The sequence below is a fragment of the Pan paniscus genome, chromosome 9 (genome assembly GCF_029289425.2).
Source record: "Pan paniscus chromosome 9, NHGRI_mPanPan1-v2.0_pri, whole genome shotgun sequence".
Taxonomy (NCBI): Eukaryota; Metazoa; Chordata; class Mammalia; order Primates; family Hominidae; genus Pan; species Pan paniscus.
Window position 1 is genome coordinate 126,076,494 of NC_073258.2, and position 19,684 is coordinate 126,096,177.

The window sequence follows — 19,684 nt, forward strand, 5'->3', positions numbered from 1 at the left end:
CCCACGCATGAGGTAGAAGGTAGTGTCTGGGTTTATCAAGTGAGCCAGGTGGATGGAGCATGGGAGCCACAGGCGCCCCACTGACCATGACCATGGATCACAGGAAAAGCTGTGGGTGATCTCAGATGCTGTCTGAGCTCTGAGAGAGCAACAGGGCTCTGGGATGGGATGGGAGGAGCCAGACGCTGGAGCATGGGGAGGCTGGGGTAGGAGAAGAGAGGATCTGGGGGCTGACAGTACCCTGCCCTCCAACCCTGACTGCTCAGTCCTCAGGTTGCAGAGCAGCTGGAGAGAGGGTGCCAGGCCAGTACCTGTGAAGTCTGCCCTATGCTCCATAGACTCTTAGTTAACTTGGAGGGAAGGATGGGCAGCATGTTTCTTTCTTCTGAGACAGCAGGAGCCACAGAAGACACCCCCAGATATGCCCCCACATACATACACATAGCCATTCTGGGGAGATCTGACACCTGGAAGTGAAGGAGGTTTAGAAGACAGACCCTGGCTGTGGTTCTGCAGAGGAGGTGCATGTTCCCTGCTGTATGTGACAATGCCTCCCACCCCATCCCTGCAAGCCCAGCTCTGTCACGAGGCACCTCATGATCTGACTCCTGCTGCCTTTTCAACTTCATCTCCCTCCACTCCCCACCTGCCTACCTGGCTTCAGCCACACTCAGCTACATTTTGTTCCAGAAACACGCAAGCTCATTCCTGTCTCAAATGCTTTGCTTTTTCTCCTGCTGGAACGCCAATCCCTTAGCTCTTTGCGTGACTACGTCTCATCATCCGAGGCTTAACTTAAATGTCACCTCCGCAGACAGGCCCTCCCTGACCACTCTAAGAAAAGCTGCTCCTCTCTGCAGAAGCAAGGACAGAAGCAGAGGAGATCACCCTCCTCTCCCTACCCAAAGCCTAGTGCTAGTAGCTGGGGGACACAGTCGTGGCAGATCTCTCGTCCTTACCCCACATGCCACTCACACTGTGTACACAGAACACACCATCCCTGTACACATACACACGTATTGCATACAAACAGCACAGAGAACATGCACACTGTGCTCACAGCACACAAAATCGGCACCCCAGTTACATACACTACCCATCTGTGCTTATATACAGCATTAGCACAACACTGCGTGTGCACACAATGAAAACACACAGGACCCCAAACAACACTTGTTCTCATTGACAGCCTGCATATAACCTTGGTGCACACACATGCATATGCACGTGCACACACACACAAGCACACACACACTTTGTCCCCTCCCTCCAACTAACCAGTGAGAAAGGAATGTGCGGTGACCGCAGCTGCCACGGGGTTGCAGGGGGTTGCAGCGGGGGCCGCACCCCCACCACCTGGCACGATGCTGCGGATTATTAGTTCCTGGTAATTTAGTGCCCTTGTACAGAGTCGATTTGTGCCTTTCATTCCTAATTGATCTAGTGGCTGTTTAAATGGCAGCAGGCATCTGTTGAGAGTAGGGAGGTTCATAAGGCGCAATAATTCATAACACCGTCTGGAATTTGCCTTTCATGTCCCTCAGCTAAACCACTGCAGGGCTCTGCTTAAATTACAGCCACTGAGGCTTTCTTTGGTATTCCACTCAGGGCCAGGAGAATCTTGCATTAAACTGGGATCAGGTTAGATTAGACTATAATATGCTGCAGTATTAGTGGCTGCAAATGAAGACTTATACTGGAGTTTAACCCCTTCACCTGGTTTTCTCTTTGTCTTCAGCCGAATGGCTAAGCTAACCCATTGTTTTCCCTACCAGCTTCCTGGTAGATCTTTCTCAATGGATCTCCTGGCAATTTGGGGCAGCAAATAGGCCACCCTTAAATATTGACTCTTTTTTTCTGCAGACTGCACACCGAGTCTGCAGCCCTGGGGCCCAGCAGTTTAGGCATCGGCTTCCAAAACCAGGGTCAGGGACAGAGTGTGCAGGGACAGGCTCTGCCAAGCCCAGCAGCTCCTCTGGAGCAGGAATTTCTCTTTTTCTCCCCCACCACCCCTGAGTCTGAGTAGAAAGACTCATAAAATGCGAGTGTGAGTGTGGATGGGGGTACGCACTTTCTGTCTTTTTGTTCAAAATTGTTAGAATTCCAAGATGGACAGGCTCCTAGGGGTTCCCCCACCCACTTACAAATACCATATAAGCTAGATATTCAGTCCTTCTCTGTGTGCTCAGTCATGGTGTGCTGGAGGGGAGACCATTGCCTGTTTGCCTTACTTGTTGTATTCTCGGTAGGACGTGGTGGCTCACACCTGTAATCCCAGCACTTTGGGAGGCCAAGGCAGGCAGATCACTTGAGGTCACAAGTTTAGACCAGCCTGGCTAAAGTGGTGAAATCCCCTCTCTGCTAAAAAAAAAAAAAAAAAAAAAAAAAAAAAATTAGTCAGGCATGATGGCGGGCACCTGTATTCCCAGCTACTTGGGAGGCTGAGGCAAGAGGATCACTTGAACCCTGGAGGCAGAGGTTGCAGTGAGCCAAGATCATGCCACTGCACTCCAGCCTGGATGACACAGCAAGACTCTGTCAAAAAAACAAACAAACAAACAAACAAACAAAGACTTACTGTTTCAGTATGGTAGCCACTAGCCACATGTAACCTCTTAAATTTAAAGTAACTACAATGAAGTAAAATTAGAAGTTCAGAGTCCTAGTTAGAGTAGCCATATTTCAAGTATCCATTGGCCTCATGGGGTTAGTGGCTGCCATATGGGGCAGTGGAGATTGCAGAACATTCCCACCATTGCAGAAAGTTCTGTTGCACAGCACTGGCTAGACCATCCCCTTGGGCAGAAGCATGGGGGCCAGGTCCAGGTCCAACACACATTCCTCCTCCTTGCCCAGCAAATGGGACTACGTCAAAAAACAAAAAAACAAAACAAAACAAAAACTTACATTGCATAGTTCCAGGAGTCTGGGGAGACAGACCAGAGAGGGCTGTGCAGATGCATTTTTGGAACTGCAGTGGAAGGGAATGGGACTCTCTGGAGTCCAGTGTCAACAACCCATGCACTCACTTGCACACATACTGCAGAAATAAAGGTGCTGTGGACTTATACATGCAAATACGCCTACACACATAAAACATATATATTTACCAAATACTTTTTGAGATCCACATACATCTGACTAGACTTTGGACATATAGTGATAAATAAGGTGAGCTAGATTCCTTCCCTCATGTAGCTCACAGTCTAGTGAGGAAGGCAGACAATAAAACAAACAACTCAGGGACTATGAGTGTAGGTTTGGCGGTGAGGGAATGGGGGTCAGGAGTCAGAAAAGCTTTCAAGAGTTGCTGATCTCCAAGATAAAATCCATAGAGCCAGGCCGGGTGGTGGCTCACGCCTGTAATCCCAGCACTTTGGGAGGCTGAGACGGGCGGATCACGAGGTCAGGAGATCGAGACCATCCTGGCTAACATGGTGAAACCCCATCTCTACTAAAAATACAAAAATAAGCCAGGCGTGGTGGCGGAGGCCTGTAGTCCCAGATACTCAGGAGGCTGAGACAGGAGAATGGCGTGAACCCAGGGAGGGAGAGCTTGCAGTGAGCCGAGTTCAAGCCACTGCACTCCAGCCTGGGTGACAGAGCGAGACTCCGTCTCAAAAAAAACAAAAAGATCCATAGAGCCATTTAGGTAAACACTTTGGCTCACATCTAGATGTCATAGAACCCCCCGCCCCAACCACCACACATACCCTCTTCACTCATTGATTCCTTCATTCACCGAATATTTATTAAGTGTCTGCTATGAGCATGCATGCCATGGTCTTAGGGATATCAGGATCACTAAGTCAGGTAGAGTCTCAGAGGGAAACAGTGAGCAAATGATTTGCATCACGTAGTTATGTAAATAATCGTTGCATCATTGTGTGATGACCTAACGCACTGGGGTATCTGACCTAAACTGAGTCTACCAAGACTCAGGACAGGTGGACACATCTGCCCACCACGTGTGGATGAGTCTTCAGGCTCACGTATGTCTCCTGCATGCACTTGCAAGCACACAAGTGTTTGTGCACATCTGCCACCCTTAGCTGGCTCCAGAAAGCAAAGAATGGATCTATGACCTACCACGAATGTTCACATCCAGGACTTCTCTGGACACTCCCCACATTTCCTTCCTAGGCTGACTCTGAGCCAGAAATGGACACCTACTTCTTGGAAGGTTTATAATCCATCATCCCTCCCCAAATATTCATGCAGTTTATCTGACCAAAGAGAAAAAGTAGGAGACCAGTGGGTAGGGACAGAAGCCTCTTAAGCCCAGAAGCTGGAAGAGTGGACCCTCCTTGCCAAGGCACAAAGTGCTGCCATCTAGATTTACCACAGGGACAGGGGATGTTATCAAGGAGTGGGACCTTGGGAGAAGTGAGGGGAACGTGGGCAGGGGAGCCTGGTGGCTTCTGAGCACAGGTAGCAGCATGGTCTCTGTGTGTGCGCATGTGTGAGCTCTTGATGTCCCCGCAGGCACCCTCTTTTCCCGCTCCTGACGCTGCTGTTTGAGAAATGTGAACAGGCCACCCAGGGCTCTGAGTGCATCACCTCCGCCAGCTTTGATGTGGACATCGAGAACTTTGTCCACCAGCAGGAACAGGAGCACAAACCCTTCTTCAGCGATGACCCAGAACTGGACAATCTGGTAAAGACCCTCCACCCTCTACCCTGGCTAGAGTCTTCCTACCCTCTGACCCCCTTCAAAATGCCCTAGAAATGATCCTTTCATTAATTTACCAACAAAAGGTTTTGAGTGCCCACCATGAGTCATGCACTAGATGCACCAGTCTTGCAGCCAAGAACCATTTCTAAGTGCCTTAAACCAGGAGTTCCATGCACAGGCTTTGCTGCCAAAGTTCTGCCCATCTATGCCCAGGGTGGCACTAGCATCTTAGCACCCACCCTTTTACAGTGCAGACAGGAGGAAAGAAGGGTCGTAACAGCCAGAACATCTGGGGTAGCTGTTCTGAGTCCTGGCATGTTAGCAAATCTGTCTTGGGCAGTCCAGAGAGGAGCTAATAGTTGATGTGCTACTGTATGGAGGATGAAGGTATTAATGTGTTGGAGCACATTAATCGAGAGAAAGACCTGACATCGATGTGCTGAGGAGACCAGTGGAGGACCCGTTCATTCTGGGGACAGGGTAGATCAGCTTCCCAAGCCTAATTTGTCAACTAGAGCATAACTACAGTTTTATAAAAATACATATTTCTAGGCCACACCGCCTGGGAATTGTGATTCAGTGAGTTTGGTGGGAGCCTGTGAATCTGCATTTTAAAAAGTTTCCTGGGCAGTTGCAATTGTCATTAGGCTTGGTAACCACTGAGTTGGATGACATCTGAATTCTCATCTAGTTCTGGAAATTCCGTGGAGAGAGCAGTAGAGAGGTTGCTCTGTTTGTCCATTACTCTAACTAGTCATCTTGGAATTATTAACCACAATTCTTTATTTTTGTGGGTGGATTACCGAGGTTATGCACAGTGAATTTGGAAACTCTGTAAAAATTCTCCCCCACAAATTGATTAATGATAGTGCTGTCCTCTTGCATTTAGAGTTTAACTGGCACCTACTTCCAAAAGGGAAACAGAATTAGAAAAGAAAATGTGGTTCCAGAAAGGAAGAAGAAGAACACACACACACACACACACACACACACACTGCATCTGCAGGACAGGTGTAACTGGCTTTGGTATTCTGTGCTGTGAATTATCCACACCACCGCTTCTCTCAAGAGCTGAATATGTGACTGTATGGAGTCCAGAAGAGCTGCCAGGAGAGCCCACCCTGGCCAGAAGCTTTGTGAAGTGTCATGTTGGGTGGAGTGTTTGAAGAGCAGAGGAGGCCCTGCCAGAGGATAAGGGCTCGCTTGCTGTCGGGAGGGTCAGTGAAGGCATCTGAGAGCCCCAAAGCCACCTTTTCTCATCCTGGGGCATCCTTTTCCCTGGCTGGGATTGGCAGCCCGCTTCCCAGGAGGCAGGCCATTGTCTCTCAGGTCCCATGGGAAAGCTGCCCTGTGCAGGTGCTCCAGTTGCAGGCTGGTTTTGCTCTGCCCTGTGCTCCGGCTGATCAGAACCATAGACTGCAGTCGGGGAGCAGATCCTCACAACCTAGACCCATGGCAGCCGGGGGGCCAGGAGATGCCGCAGCCATTTCTGTAGGAGCTGGGATGGACCTGGGGGGCGGGGCCCACTCCCTTCATTTGACACAAAAAGAAACTGAGGCCTAAGTTGGTAAGGAAATATCAAAAAGTAAACTGGGTAGCTAATGTGAAATAACTTACCCCTTCTTAAGAGGGAGGAGTTCTGGGGGAACAAATTTCTCATGCCCTGCCCACCACCACCTGCCAGGTGAGCTCTGGAAGACCCACCAAGAACGGCCTCCCATCCTAGCTCAGCCTGGAAAACGCCCAGGTGGCCACTTCCATGCTCTCTCCTGGCCAACATGACGTAGGTTCCCCAGGGTTCTGTTCACTCAAAGAATCATATTTAGAATCAATCTAACAGAACTTGGTTGAGTGTCTGCCCCATGCCAGTCCTGACCCAGGGACGTGGTTGCTGTGGAAGCTGCCCTGGTGGCCCCATACTGCCAGCGTTCCCTGGTCTTCCATCTCAGGCACTGGGCTGGGAGTGTCCAGCCAGTGGAGCAATCCTTGGACATTCCATCTACTTGGGTGCACCTGATTTATCTAGTTGAGTTAGCCATGGTCAATGACTGGTTGATTGACTGGCTGATTATGTAAATGGAGATATTTGAAAGAGCGCTATCTGAGCCTCACCACTACTGTCTGTGTGATTTGGATGACTTAACTCCTTTGAAGCTCGGTTTCCTCATCTGTAGATCTAACACACCTATCTCGTGTGATGGTAATACAAAATTAATGAGATGGCGCTGGGAAATGGCCTTTAAAAATGCCTGACATCTGGAAGGTTAATCTCAAGTGCAGGGCCCCTCCGTCAAGGTGCTCCAGTTCCTCAACTTCATATCCTGGCCACCAAAGAGACCGTGCGGCCGGGACCCTGAAACTTGATGTGGGGAGTCAAGCAGTGCCCCTTGCCACCCCCACCCCTGGTCCTGTGTCAGGAAGCGGGAGGTAAAGAGGCCAACCACCGGAGCCATCATTAGAACAAGAATCATGTAGCCAGCACAGCCAAGATGCACATAATTAGAAATTAGAAAAAGGTCAGATCGTGTCATTATCAGCTCAATCAGCTGCCGAGTGCCACAGCCAGTTAATTTGGCATCTGTATTTTTTACAACCCCGCACACGTAGCCCAATGGACTGTAACTCTTTATCCGGACAGATATACTGCGCAGCCGAGCAGGGACATAAAATGAGAGACCCCAAGCAAATGAGCTGAGATAATTGAGAGATTTATTTTTTATATATATGTGTGTCAGGGCAGCTTTCCTTTGCCCTTGAATATTGACTTTCATAGGGATTGTCAGGAGGGCACTTGGGTCCCCAAAAACTTTGTCCCTTGGAAGTTCCTCTCTCCCCCAGGGTCCTCAAGCCCCAGCTGGGCCCTGCTTTCTCCCAGGCCCTGTAAGCCTGTGGTCTCCAGCCCCAACAAGCCCCCCATTTGAACTCAAATCCTCCCCATCCCCAGCTGGCCGCCCCCCTGTCCCCCAAGCAAGTTGCCCTGTACCACACTCCCCTGTGTCCCACAGTCACCCAGGGCTGATCCGAAGATCAGAGAGGTTCCCAGATTGTAGATTTCAGTGGGAACCTCCCTCCCTCCATTAGCCACCTGCTCCCACAGCACCCCTACCAGAGAAGAAACAGATTCATCAACCATTTGAGGTAAAAGCCCTAGGGAGGGCCAGGAACCGTGGCTCATGCCTGTAATCCTAGCACTTTGGGAGTCCAAGGCGGGCAGATCACATGAGGCTAGGAGTTCGAGACCAGCCTGGCCAACATGGCGAAACCTCGTCTCTACTAAAGATACAAAAATTAGCCAGGTGTGGTGGTACATGTCTGTGATCACAGCTCCTCAGGAGGCTGAGGCATGAGAATTGCTTAAGCCCAGTAGGCAGAGGTTGCAGTGAGCCGAGATCATGCCACTGCACTCCAGCCTGGGCAACAAAGTAAGACTCCATTTCAAAAACAAACAAACAAACAAAAAACCCTAGGGAGAAGCACGCCCTATCTCCTTTTATAGCCTGGGATGTAAGTTCACAGAAGGAAGTGACTTGCCAGGACCAGAACCCAGGTCAGCTGACTCCTGATCCTCCGCTCTGCCCACAACATCACACCACCACTCCTCCTTCACTTGCAAATAAAAGTGCCCCCGATATCTCTTTCCGTACACCCACACTCTACCTCCCCATTTCCAGGGGATGCGGGTGGCTTTCCACCCTCATGGTGGTCAAGCTGCAATGCCCCTGGCTGGCTCCCCTGGGAAAGGCCGGCTTCATCCTTCACTCCCTCCACTCCAATTCCCATAGTCGCAGGGGCTCACCAGGACGATTCCTAAGCTGGGCCCACAGATCCCCTCCTTGGGCCCACCAGCCTCTGACTGGCAGTTGGTAAAGTTTGTAAAATTTGCAAGTTCCCCAAAACCCTTTGAAAGGTAAAAGCTTTCTGTTTTATAAAATCTGATTTACGGGCCCCCGGTGCAGGGCCAAGGTTTTATATATTATGCAAGATTTCAAACCGTGGCTGTAAAACGTACGGTTTCAGTTTCATGCATGGAATTTTTTTATGTGTAAATTTTTTAACATTTATGGGGCACATTTTAATGAGACTCTGGTGTGGCTCGAGGGACAGATTACGGCTGCCTGACCGCAAAGCCAGCTCTAAAATAGGGCCCCCCAGGCCCCTGGGCCCACTCTGAAGAGGCAGAGCCAGAGGCCGGAGGCTGTGGATAAGGAGGCACCTGAAGGAATCAGGCCAGAGCTCTGGGCCCAGAGGCCTCAGGCCAGCGGCATTCAGAGACTTAGCCACTTTGGCCTTCAGTCCGGGCTCTCTTTGCCTAGACAGGAGCAGAAAATCCCACAGACACCAGGAAAGGGAAAGGAAATGGGAATCATCAACGCTAGTAATAATGAACATTTATAGGGCACTTACCAGGTGCTGGGTACCGTTCCAACTGTTTTACATATATTATCTTATTTAATCCTCTTTCTAAACCCACAAGGCACATGTTACTATTATCCCCATTTTAAGAGGAGGCAATTGAGGCAAGAGATGCAGTCACCATCATGCAGCTGGTCCATGGCCCAGGCAGGAATCAAATACAGTGCAAGACTCGCGCTCCGGTGACCACACCCGAAGCAGCTCTGGAGCTAATATCTTCTTCCATCTTTCTCTGGGCCAGGTCTTGTTTCTCATTTTCTTCTAGCTACATCTTATTTAACCCACAGTGCAACTCTGAGGAGTCACTATTATTATCTTATTTTCCAGGTGAGGAAACTACAGCTTAGAGATTATGTAAATTCTTCAGTGTCTCACCGTAGGCGGAAGACCCAAGACACCCAAGACCTAAAGCCCCGAGTGTCTTCTTTGCTGTTTAATTCTCACAAGAGCCCTATGAAGTAGTTGTTATTATCCCCATTTGACAGAGGAAGAAATCAAAGACTAAGAACCCCATAGCCAATAAATTACATAGCTGAGATTTGAACCAAGTGGCTCTAACTCCCGAAGCCCACCCTCCTTCCTCGGTACCACTTCTTTCCCAAATTCTGAGGCCATCAGAAGGAGAGTGCCAGGTTATTGACTCCAAAATGATTTGACTTGTCTTGCGTGATGGTTTCCACAAAATATTTGTTTTGTCCCCGAATCATCAGGCAGTTCTCCAATCACTGGTATTCACCTTTTTTTCATGTCCCATTTTTTGTTCTAGTGACCCCACACTTCCAAATGGTCAGGCCAAGCTGGCCTGGTCTGGAAAAATTCCTGATTAGATTTGAGCGTTGGCAGGCACAGTGACCCACAGGAAATATCATAGCACGTTAAGGAATGTGTGTTTATAAATTCCTTCTGTCCGTGAGGGAGAATAGTTCCAGCTTCCCAATTTGCAAAAAGGAAGGAGAGGGTGAAAGGAATGTGCCTGCAAAACAAAGATGCCTCCCTAATTCCTGCATGGAGCTGAATAGGTTCCGTAATCTCTGAGCCTCAATTTCCTTATCTCTAGGAGAGATAATATTGCCTGTGTCCCTGTGGTGATGAGACTCAAATGAGATAATGGAGAGAAAGCATTTTGTAGATTGTAAAGTGCTGTGTATACAAACGTTTTGAAAGGCAAGAAATTATTATTATCAAGTGGAAAGGCCACGATCCTACAAGAGAGGCAACACTGAGAGAGGCATTTGATGATGGAGGGAGGACCATACCACAGTGGTATGAGGAATTGACATTTCTTGAATGGCTACTATATGCCCAACACATTTGCATACATGATCTTATTCAGTTTTCACAACAACTCTGAAGTGTAGGTATTATTGTCATCCTAAATTTTGCAGATAAAGTTCAAACTACTTGTTCAAAATATCCAGGCAGAAAATAATCAGTGTGGGACATCAGACCACATGGCTTTATAGAAAATAAGAAACCCCATTTTTGTGTACTTTCCTGGGACTGTGAGACTCGTGTACAGTGGTAGGAGACTAAAATGTGAGGTTGCATTTGTTTTGCTTTTTTGATGCAGACTTCTTAGAAAAAGAGGGCTGAATCATTATTTTGAAAGAGAAGGGAGGGAAAGAAGCTGAAAGATGGAGCAACACCTGGGGAGACGAATTAAGGATGCATTCACCGCATTTGGTCGTGATGTTGAATTAAGTGGCATTGTTATTGCTCTAGAAGATTTGGAATAAATTTTCACATGACCCCGATCATTTAGAAAAATAGTTTAATAAATCAGAATTTTCTAACTTGGAGACAAAAATCCAAAATTGTAAACACAGGATAGAGGATGATTTACTAAACACAAATATGGGAGCAAAAAAGACCCTTGGAGTTACTATTTTTTCACTGGCTGGACGTAGAATAGCAGTAGAAAAGCCAATGGGATATCAGACATTATTAGAAGAGATTATTTGTACAACTTGCATGCATTTGGTTTACTGTGGTTTATAAAGCATGTTTACATCATTATCTCCTTTAGCCCCTTTCAAATCTTGTGAGTTAGAGATGAACGTTATCCCCATTTTACACGTAAAGAGACTGAGGCTCAGAGAAATCATGGAATTTGCCCAACAGCACCCAATTAACAGAGAGCGGGCTCGGACTCAAATCCAGGCTGCCTGACAATGAACCCACAGAGTTCCTGCCCTGCCAGGCAGCCCCCTAACATTGATAGTGTTGCCTACCTTTCTAATATTGAACAGGTCCTACATATTCATTGCCTCAGAATACCATTATGATTTACTCTACCTCCTTAAATCTTTAAACCAATTCCATTAGCCCATAAAAAAGTAATCCTTCAGCTGCACTTTATTAGACCAAAGGATAAGTCCACTTTTGGTCACTGTGCACCGGACCTGGTTTAAACATGCTGTGCGTGTATTTTATTTGAGCGAAGCTCTTCTGAGTATATTTTACTTTTGTTTTACTTACCTGTATTTTCTGATTTTATAAAGTATAAATTGGTTATATATTTAAAATAAATGAATAGGTAAGTGCACTTTTCTCTGTGTATGTGTGAATATATGTATGTGTGTGAGAAAGAAGGAAAAAAGGAAAGAAAGGAGGGAGGAAAGAAGGAAGGGGGAAGGGAAAGAGAAGAAAGATTTAAGGAATGACGATCATTTTTGTCTAGAAAAGAGAAAGTTAGGCCGGGCGCGGTGGCTCACGCCTGTAATCCCAGCACTTTGGGAGGCCAAGGCGGGCGGATCATGAGGTCAAGAGATCGAGACTATCCTGGGAAACACAGTGAAACCCTGTCTCTACTAAAAATACAAAAAAAAAAAAATTAGCCCGGCGTGGTGGCGGGCGTGGTCCCAGCTGCTTGGGAGGCTGAGGCAGGAGAATGGCGTGAACCAGGAGGTGGAGCTTGCAGTGAGTTGAGATCGCACCACTGCACTCCAGCCTGGGCGACAGAGCAAGACTCGTCTCAAAAAAAAAAAAAAAGAGAGAGAGAAGAGAAAGTTAATTGAACAACTTGTTCAAGTCAGATGCCTGGTCCAATATGTGGCATATAGTAAGACTCAATACTTGTTGAATGAATAAAATTAAATTAAAAAGAAGTTGTGTTGATAGAGGTCCTAGAAGTTCCTCGATGTTCTTGGTGCCTACAGAAGGCACTTTACATTAAGGCGGTAGAGATTTCGATTGAATATAAGGAAAGACTTCTAATCAGCAGACTGAGAGAATATGGAGAAGGTCCGAGGCAACAAGGTCATCGCCCAGTGACCGGGAGAGGCTGGAGGAGAAGATGCAGCCTGTGTCCTGATGAGTTTGGACTGTGCAGCCACCTAGAGGCTGGTCCAGGTCACCGTGTGGGGTTCATTCTAACACCATCAGGCGTGAATTGAGGGCAGAAGTCCTGGTAATGTTCAGAGAGTCAGAAAACGTAAGGGACCTGACAGTCCAGCCCTCTCCATGTGCACATGGAGAAGCAGGCACCTGTGTTGGTGAGGTGTTTGGACCCCGGGGGGCTGTGCCAGGAGTGAGAGATGGGAGATCAGAGCAGCTGAGAAAAGGCACATTACCAGGAAGGGTTCTGGAAATCCTAAACTTTGATGTCTCAAAAGCTATTTGGCTTCCTAGAACCCCGTACTTGCTGTCACTGAGCCACTTTCTCCCAAACCACGCACCCTTTATACTACCACTTCCTCTACCTACATAATCCTGAGAGTCCATATTGAAAGACAAGGCACACGGGTCGGGGGTGGGGCAACCTGGCTTCATGTCGCTCACCAGTTGTGTGACTCTAAGCAAGGAAACGTAATATTTTTGGATTTTATTTTCTTCAAATGCAAAATATGAGCAATAATGGTACCTACTTAATGAGATGGTTGTGTGGAATAAATAAGGCCTGGAATGGGCTTAACACAGTGCCTGAGACACAGTCTGAATAAGAAACGTTTGGGTATTATTCACAATCCAGCAACGCGTATGTGTTAAGTACCTTATCCTGTGCTCATTACACTGAGAGACATAGACCAAGATGTTCGTGGCCAAAGTCAAGTAGAACATTAGGCAAGAACAAATCTTTATTAAGTACTTAACTCCACTTTGGGGTCCAAATGATCCATTCTAAAGTCACCATTTTCCTCTTTGCTTAGGATGGTTCAGTCTCCCTCAATCTCAGCCCCACAGAGGTGGCACTTCTTAGGAGGAGACCTTGTGACTGAGCCCTGCATGACGACACACAATTGCTGCTTTCTGTCTTTGAGTGACACTTGGTCTAATTTAGTACTCCAAAAACCCTTAATTAGTTGAGCACAATCCCTGCTCATCAGACAAGCCACAAGCCCAGCCCAGGGAATGTGGGCTCCCCACTTGAAATGCCAATGAGGCTCAGAGAAGGGTGTAATGCTGGCTTCAAGCCACACTGCTCTACACACACCTCACAGTCACAATTCTGTGGGAGAGATTTCCTTCCTTGTTTCCATCCCTTTTTATATTGTCCAAACTCTCCTCTAGGCATCCAGGAGCTAGCCAAAAGCTAGGAGGGTGGGACTAAAAAGAGATCCCATATATTGCTTGCGTCAACATAAATGGATCTGGAAAAGCAACAAGCATCACCCGCTCCTAGCGGTTACATTTAATTTTGATATAAATGTAGATTCACATGCAGTTATAAGAACTCATACAGAGAGCTCCTGATTCACATCTTGTATAACCATAGCACAATTTCACAGCCAGGAACAATCCACCAACTGTATTCAGATTTCACCAGTTTTACGTGCCCTCGTGTGTGTGTGTGTGTGTACATGTAATTAGTTCTGTGCAATTTTATCATATACTTAGATCCACATAAAGATTGTTATAGCAAAGTACAGAACAGTTCCTCCCTCCCTCCTCCACTCTACCGCTGTCAACCACTAATCTGTCTTTCTGTCTTCCATCTCTATAATTTTGTCATTTCAAAAACGTTTTGTAAATGGCATCATATAGTATATAATCCTTTGAGACTGGCTTTTGTCTCTCAGGAAAATTCCCCTGCAATCTATCCACATTGTTGGGCATATCAATAGCTCGTTCTTTTTTATTGCTGAGTTATATTCCATGATATGGATGAATTACAGTTTCTTTATCCGTTCACCCATTGAAGTACATTTGGGTTGTTTCCGATTTTTGACTATTAGAAGTAAAGCTGCTTTGAACAATTTGTATACAGGTTTTTGTAAGAACATATGTTTTTATTTCTCTGGGATAAATGCCCAAGAGTACAATTGCTGGGTCATATGGTACGCACATATTTAGTTTTGTAAGAAATTGTCATACTGTTTTCCAGAGTGGCTGTACCATTTTACACTCTTAACAGCAATGTCTGAGTGTTCTAGTCTCCAGTTCCTCACCAGCATTTGGTGTTGTCATATTTATTTCTTTTATTTTAACCATACCAATAGGTGTGTAGTGATATCTCATTGTGGTTTTAATTTATATTTCCCTAGTGACTAATGACATTGAATATCTTCTCATGTGCTTATTTGCCATCTGTATATCCTCTTCAGTGAAATGTCTAATCATGTCTTATGACCATGTTCTAATTGGGTTGCTTGTTATTTTACTGTTTTGTTTTGAGAGTTCTTTATATATCCTAGATACAAGTCTTTTATCAGGTACTTGGTTTGCAAATATTCTCCTCCAGTATGTAGTCTTTTCCTCTTCTTCACAGGGTCTTTTGAAGAGTGAATATTTTTAATTTTGACAGCGTCCAGTTCCTCACTGGATCATCTTTTTTTTTTTTTTTTTTTTTTTTTTTGAGATGGTGTTGAGCTCTGTCGCCCAAGCTGGAGTGCAGTGGCTCGATCTCGGCTCACTGTAATGTCCACCTCCTAGGTTCAAGCGATTCTCCTGCCTCAGCCTCCCAAGTAGCTGGGACTTCAGGCATGCACAACCACCACTGGCTAATTTTTGTAATTTTAGTAGATATGGGGTTTTGCCATGTTGGCCAGGCTGGTCTCAAACTCCTGACCTCAAGTGATCCTCCTGCCTCAGTGTCCCAAAGTGCTGGGATTACAGGCATGAGCCACTGTGACCAGCCTGGATCACGCTTTTGGTGTCAACTCTAAGATCTCTTTGCCTCACCCTAGATCCTGAAGATTTTTTCCTGTTTTTTTTTAAGAGGTTTATAGTTTTCTGCCTTACATTTATGTCTTTGATCCATTTTGAGTTAATCTCATCTAAGGTATGAGGTTTAAATCAAGATTCAGTTTTTTTGCATGTGGATGTCTAATTATTCTAGCACCATTTGAACAACCCCCTGTTGAAAAGCAATTTGGCAATATTTATCATAATCCACAAGAACATTCATAGCTTTTTTTCCTGTCACTTCTGGGAATTCATCCTAAAGAATAATGCAGAAACTTTAAAAAAAAAAAAAAAAGCTATAAGCTTAGAAAATATTCACTGTAACATTTTTTATAAAATTGAAAAATTGGAAGTAATCTAAATACCTAACAATAGGAGACTGGTTAAGTATGGCACACACATGAAATAATATGCAACATTTAAAAATATATTTACTCAATAACTTTCACCCATTCAGCAAATGTTTACTCCGTATCCATATGTGTTGGTGCTGAAGATAACATGGTGAGCAAATTAGACATCATCCCTGCCTTCTCAAAGCTCATAGTCTAGAAGAGAGGATAGAGAAAACAATTCTGGCACTTAGAAAGATAGATTTGCTAAACTAGAGGGAAAAAACAGAAAACAAAATTGCATGCACAAGGTTATTGAAACTATGTTAAAATATACGGGTGCAGGAAAAAATCATCATTCTTTAGGGCGATTGGATCAAAGACAGGTTTTCTTCACCCTGCTTTCCATACCTTCCATAGTATTTTCTTTTTATGATAATAACAGCAGTAAAGAGCAAAGCTTCAATTGCTAAATAGCTTCTTGCCATGAAAAGGTTAGGAATGTCCATTTGAAGAGGCAGCAGGCTCCCGTACAGCAATCCAAAGGGCATGGAAAAGGCCACAGCAGACAGTGAGGTAGCTGGTGCCCAGCTAAGTCATGCTGGATTATTCAGTCCGTCAGCAAGTATCCACAGAGCGTCCACAAGGTAACCGGTATCCCATGAGGCACTCAGAATGCTTGTTTAAGAATAGACAGTCCCTGAGCTCTAGAGGCACTTATAAGAAATTCTGATCTCCTTCTTCCTCATGCTTGCCTGGTCCTTCACACCTCACAATGTGCTACCATGTATACGCCCTCATACAACACTCACAACAAACCTGTAAAGTTGTCAGAGAGAATCTAATTATCCCCATTTGTTAGCCACTAAGGCACAGAGAGCTTGAGCAACTTGCCCAAGCTCACACAGATAGTAAATGACAGGCCCGGGGCTTGGACCTGGCCTCCCATCGCTAAGGCCAATGCTGTTCTCAGAATACCACAACTGCCTCAAGAACAGCTGTGATAACAGAGGGCTCAGAGCAAAGGAATAATTAGCAGAGAGCCATCATTAGAACTGAAGTCATGGGTATGAGAAGGCACCGCCTACCACTTCTGGGCCTTTTGGCCAAGATCAAGTGTAGGAAGCATGAGCTACGTCAGGGGGTGGGCTCCCCTCCCCTGGGGTGGTGGGGGCTGGGGGTCCAGGCAGTGAGGGAAATGGGATGCAAACACCTGGGCTCACCTCTCCTCCCTCTCCACAGATGGTGAAGGCAATCCAGGTCCTGAGAATCCACCTGCTGGAGCTGGAGAAAGTCAATGAACTCTGCAAGGACTTTTGTAACCGTTACATCACCTGCCTCAAAACCAAGATGCACAGCGACAACCTGCTCAGGAATGATCTAGGGGGGCCCTACTCCCCCAACCAGCCCTCCATCAACCTTCACTCACAGGTAACACCCAGAGCTGGGTCCCATCTCTTAAGCCAGGCTCCTAAGCCCAGCTCTGGAGCCAGGCGTGGAGGAAGGTCCCCTGGTGACCTTCACTGGGTTAGACCCACTGGGTTCCTTTGCCATGAGGGCCCTCCTCTGATGCACTCTTCTTCATATCCATTAGGCCATCCCATCCCTTTTTTACACACAATCTGCCCTGCCAGGGCATTCGTATTCCCTTGAAAATGACCAGATCGGAGAGGGACAATGTCCAAAATCATTCCTGGCTTTCTGGCCCAAGGTATCCCCCAGAATGAGCACCAGAGCTAAGGAGATGGAAAGCTCTCCTGGAGGATGAGCTGGGACAGGCTTCTTAAGAGGCCGCGGCTTGCTGAGTCATCTGCGTTTCTGGGAAAGGGCACTTGGGGAAAGCAGTCATTCCCTGAATCCTGCCCACCTAATGGGTGAAGCCAGCTTCCCATGGGCCCGCTGCTCCCTAATCATTCTCCAGGCACTCACGCTACTCTGGCATCTCTGTCCCCCTAAGGTTCAGGGCCATGGTCAAGGTCACCTCAAACCACCCTGTTCCCAGGTTCCCCTGCCACCTCCTTCCTGAGACCTGGGAAATGCAGAAATGCTGACTACACGCTTTGGGCAAGAATGGGGTTTCCCCTCCAGGGCGGGATATTTTCCCCAAACCTACAAACCGAGAAAGCTGCCTGGCAATACCTTCCCGCCCAACTCACAGGCATCTGCATAAGCCACAGGCTTGAGATTTTGTTCCCCTTCCACTGAGCTCCTGAGTCCTGGAAGACACCTGGAGGGTCCCCAAGGAGTCCTCTGTAGCCTCTTCTCATTAAACGATCAGGCATGGGGATGCAGGTAAACTTTCTAGGAGTGAGTGCCGAGAGGTGCTGGAAGTAGTGCCAAAGAAAGGCTGTGCCGTTTTTGTCCCTAGACCCCTAAGGAACCACCCATGTACTCTATCTCCCCAGATTGGTGGAGTCAGGGGAGGGGACAGGCTGACTTCTAGAAGGCCAGCCTTGCTTTGCACATTTTGACAACAAGCACAAAAGATACACTCGGTATCAGATCCAACCCACCCCAGCGGGCTCTTTGTGAGACTCCGTAGTGAGTACTGCCCAGGACATAGGGCAAGAAGTTTACTTCCTCTTCCTCTCGCTTGAAATCACCAAGTCACTTTATTACAGATCTAAAAACACCCGCCCGGGCTTCTGCCTGCTAATATTCTCTTGAAATAGACTCATTCCTTCAGAGTCTTATTGTACTTTCCCTTATGATCAAAATTAGCAAGAAACTTGCATAAAAGAGGACAATAATTGCTCAACGAGCATCTCGTTTGTAATTTATTAGTTTCTATTATTGTGGGTTACCATGGTGACGCTGCGCAGTCCCGGTGATGGGAGAGATGCAAGATAGGAGCTGAGGAGGCTGTGAGGCCTCGCCAAATGGAGATGCACATTTTTATCAGTAATTTTCATGAAAATAATAAGTGAGGAGTTAATGAGATGGAAAGCCATCCTGTGGCTATTGTGAATTTTTTTTAAGTGTTGATCTAATTAGAATGCATCGGTCAGGAAAAGTAATGAGGATTTAGTGCCTCACAGAGATGTGAGGATCATATCAGAAAATTAGCACAAGTCTTTGGAAATAATCAGGTCCTTGGAGAGGCACTGGATTTCCCCTCCTGGGCCCTCCAACTCCACCTCGAGCTCTGGAGCTGGGGGTGCACCAGGGTAGGGGGGGAAGGAAGGAGGGGCAGAGGGCTTAGCAGCCACCTCAGCCCCCTCAGGGTTGGAGGTCTGAGACTGACAAGTTGGTTGGCAGAAACCAGTCGGTCACTGGAGAAGTGGGATTTGCAGAAAAGGATAACGCGGACTCTGGATGGTTAAGGTCTCAGAGATGCTGCCACCTGCAAAAATCAGTCCCCCTGGAGAATCCCGGCACTCAGCCTTCTGAGCTTTAAGGAAAGAGAGAAGAATTTTGATTCCTATCACTGGAAGCATCAGATCTCTGCCTGGAAGTGAAGCTGGCCCTGGGGTAGCCACTGCAGAAAGGCCATTGATCAGCTGGGAAAGAGGAATCAGACAATTGGGTGGTAGGTGTGGGGGAGGGGGTGATGCAAGCGAGGCACTGAGAAAGAGAAAAGACACTAGTGAGGTATTCCTACTTGGTATTACTCAAACTTGTCCCTGCATTTTCTCTGACTGCCACCACCTGCTTTGTTCTGGCTTCGGGGGTAAATACGGTGATTACACATAGGCTATGACAGGAGCTTCCTAACCTGCTCTCCTGCCTTCTCTGGCCATCCCTCAGCCCACCTGCACACTCATGCATCTCTTAAGCTTCTGCTGCTGGATTCATCTTTCTAACTTTGCTCATGTCATTCGCCTGCTCAGAAACCCTGCTTGCCATGCCCCTGGGGGTGGAAAGGAGGGCTTTCACATCTGTCCACCTGACATTCAAGGCCCTCCTAGGTCTGGCTTCAGCCTTCCCGGGTGGGCCAATCTGACTGTTCAAGGTGCTGTAACCATCACTCCATGCCTGTCTGTTCGGGTGACACCTCCCCCACAACCCCATCATCTCTGCACAACCAAACCCAGCTTCTTCCCCAAGGGTAGGAACAAGGCTGCTCACTCAGGAGGACTCCCTGATGCCCCATCCAGAATGGACGCTTCCTGCACTCCACTAACTGGTGGAGCTTGCTGAG

The 19,684-nt window shown here is 47.0% G+C and overlaps 1 protein-coding gene across 13 annotated transcripts in view; it reads left to right on the top strand.

Annotated features, from left to right (window-relative positions):
• The window catches only part of PKNOX2 (PBX/knotted 1 homeobox 2), a 320,618-nt gene that overhangs the window by 268,870 nt on the left and 32,064 nt on the right, over positions 1–19,684 (top strand). For all 13 annotated transcript variants that reach the window (XM_055095040.2, XM_055095042.2, XM_055095038.2 and 10 more), the window contains 2 exons: positions 4,486–4,657; positions 16,786–16,974. In XM_055095040.2, coding sequence (XP_054951015.1) covers positions 4,486–4,657; positions 16,786–16,974 — 361 coding nt within the window. The remainder of the gene's footprint in view (positions 1–4,485; positions 4,658–16,785; positions 16,975–19,684) is intronic.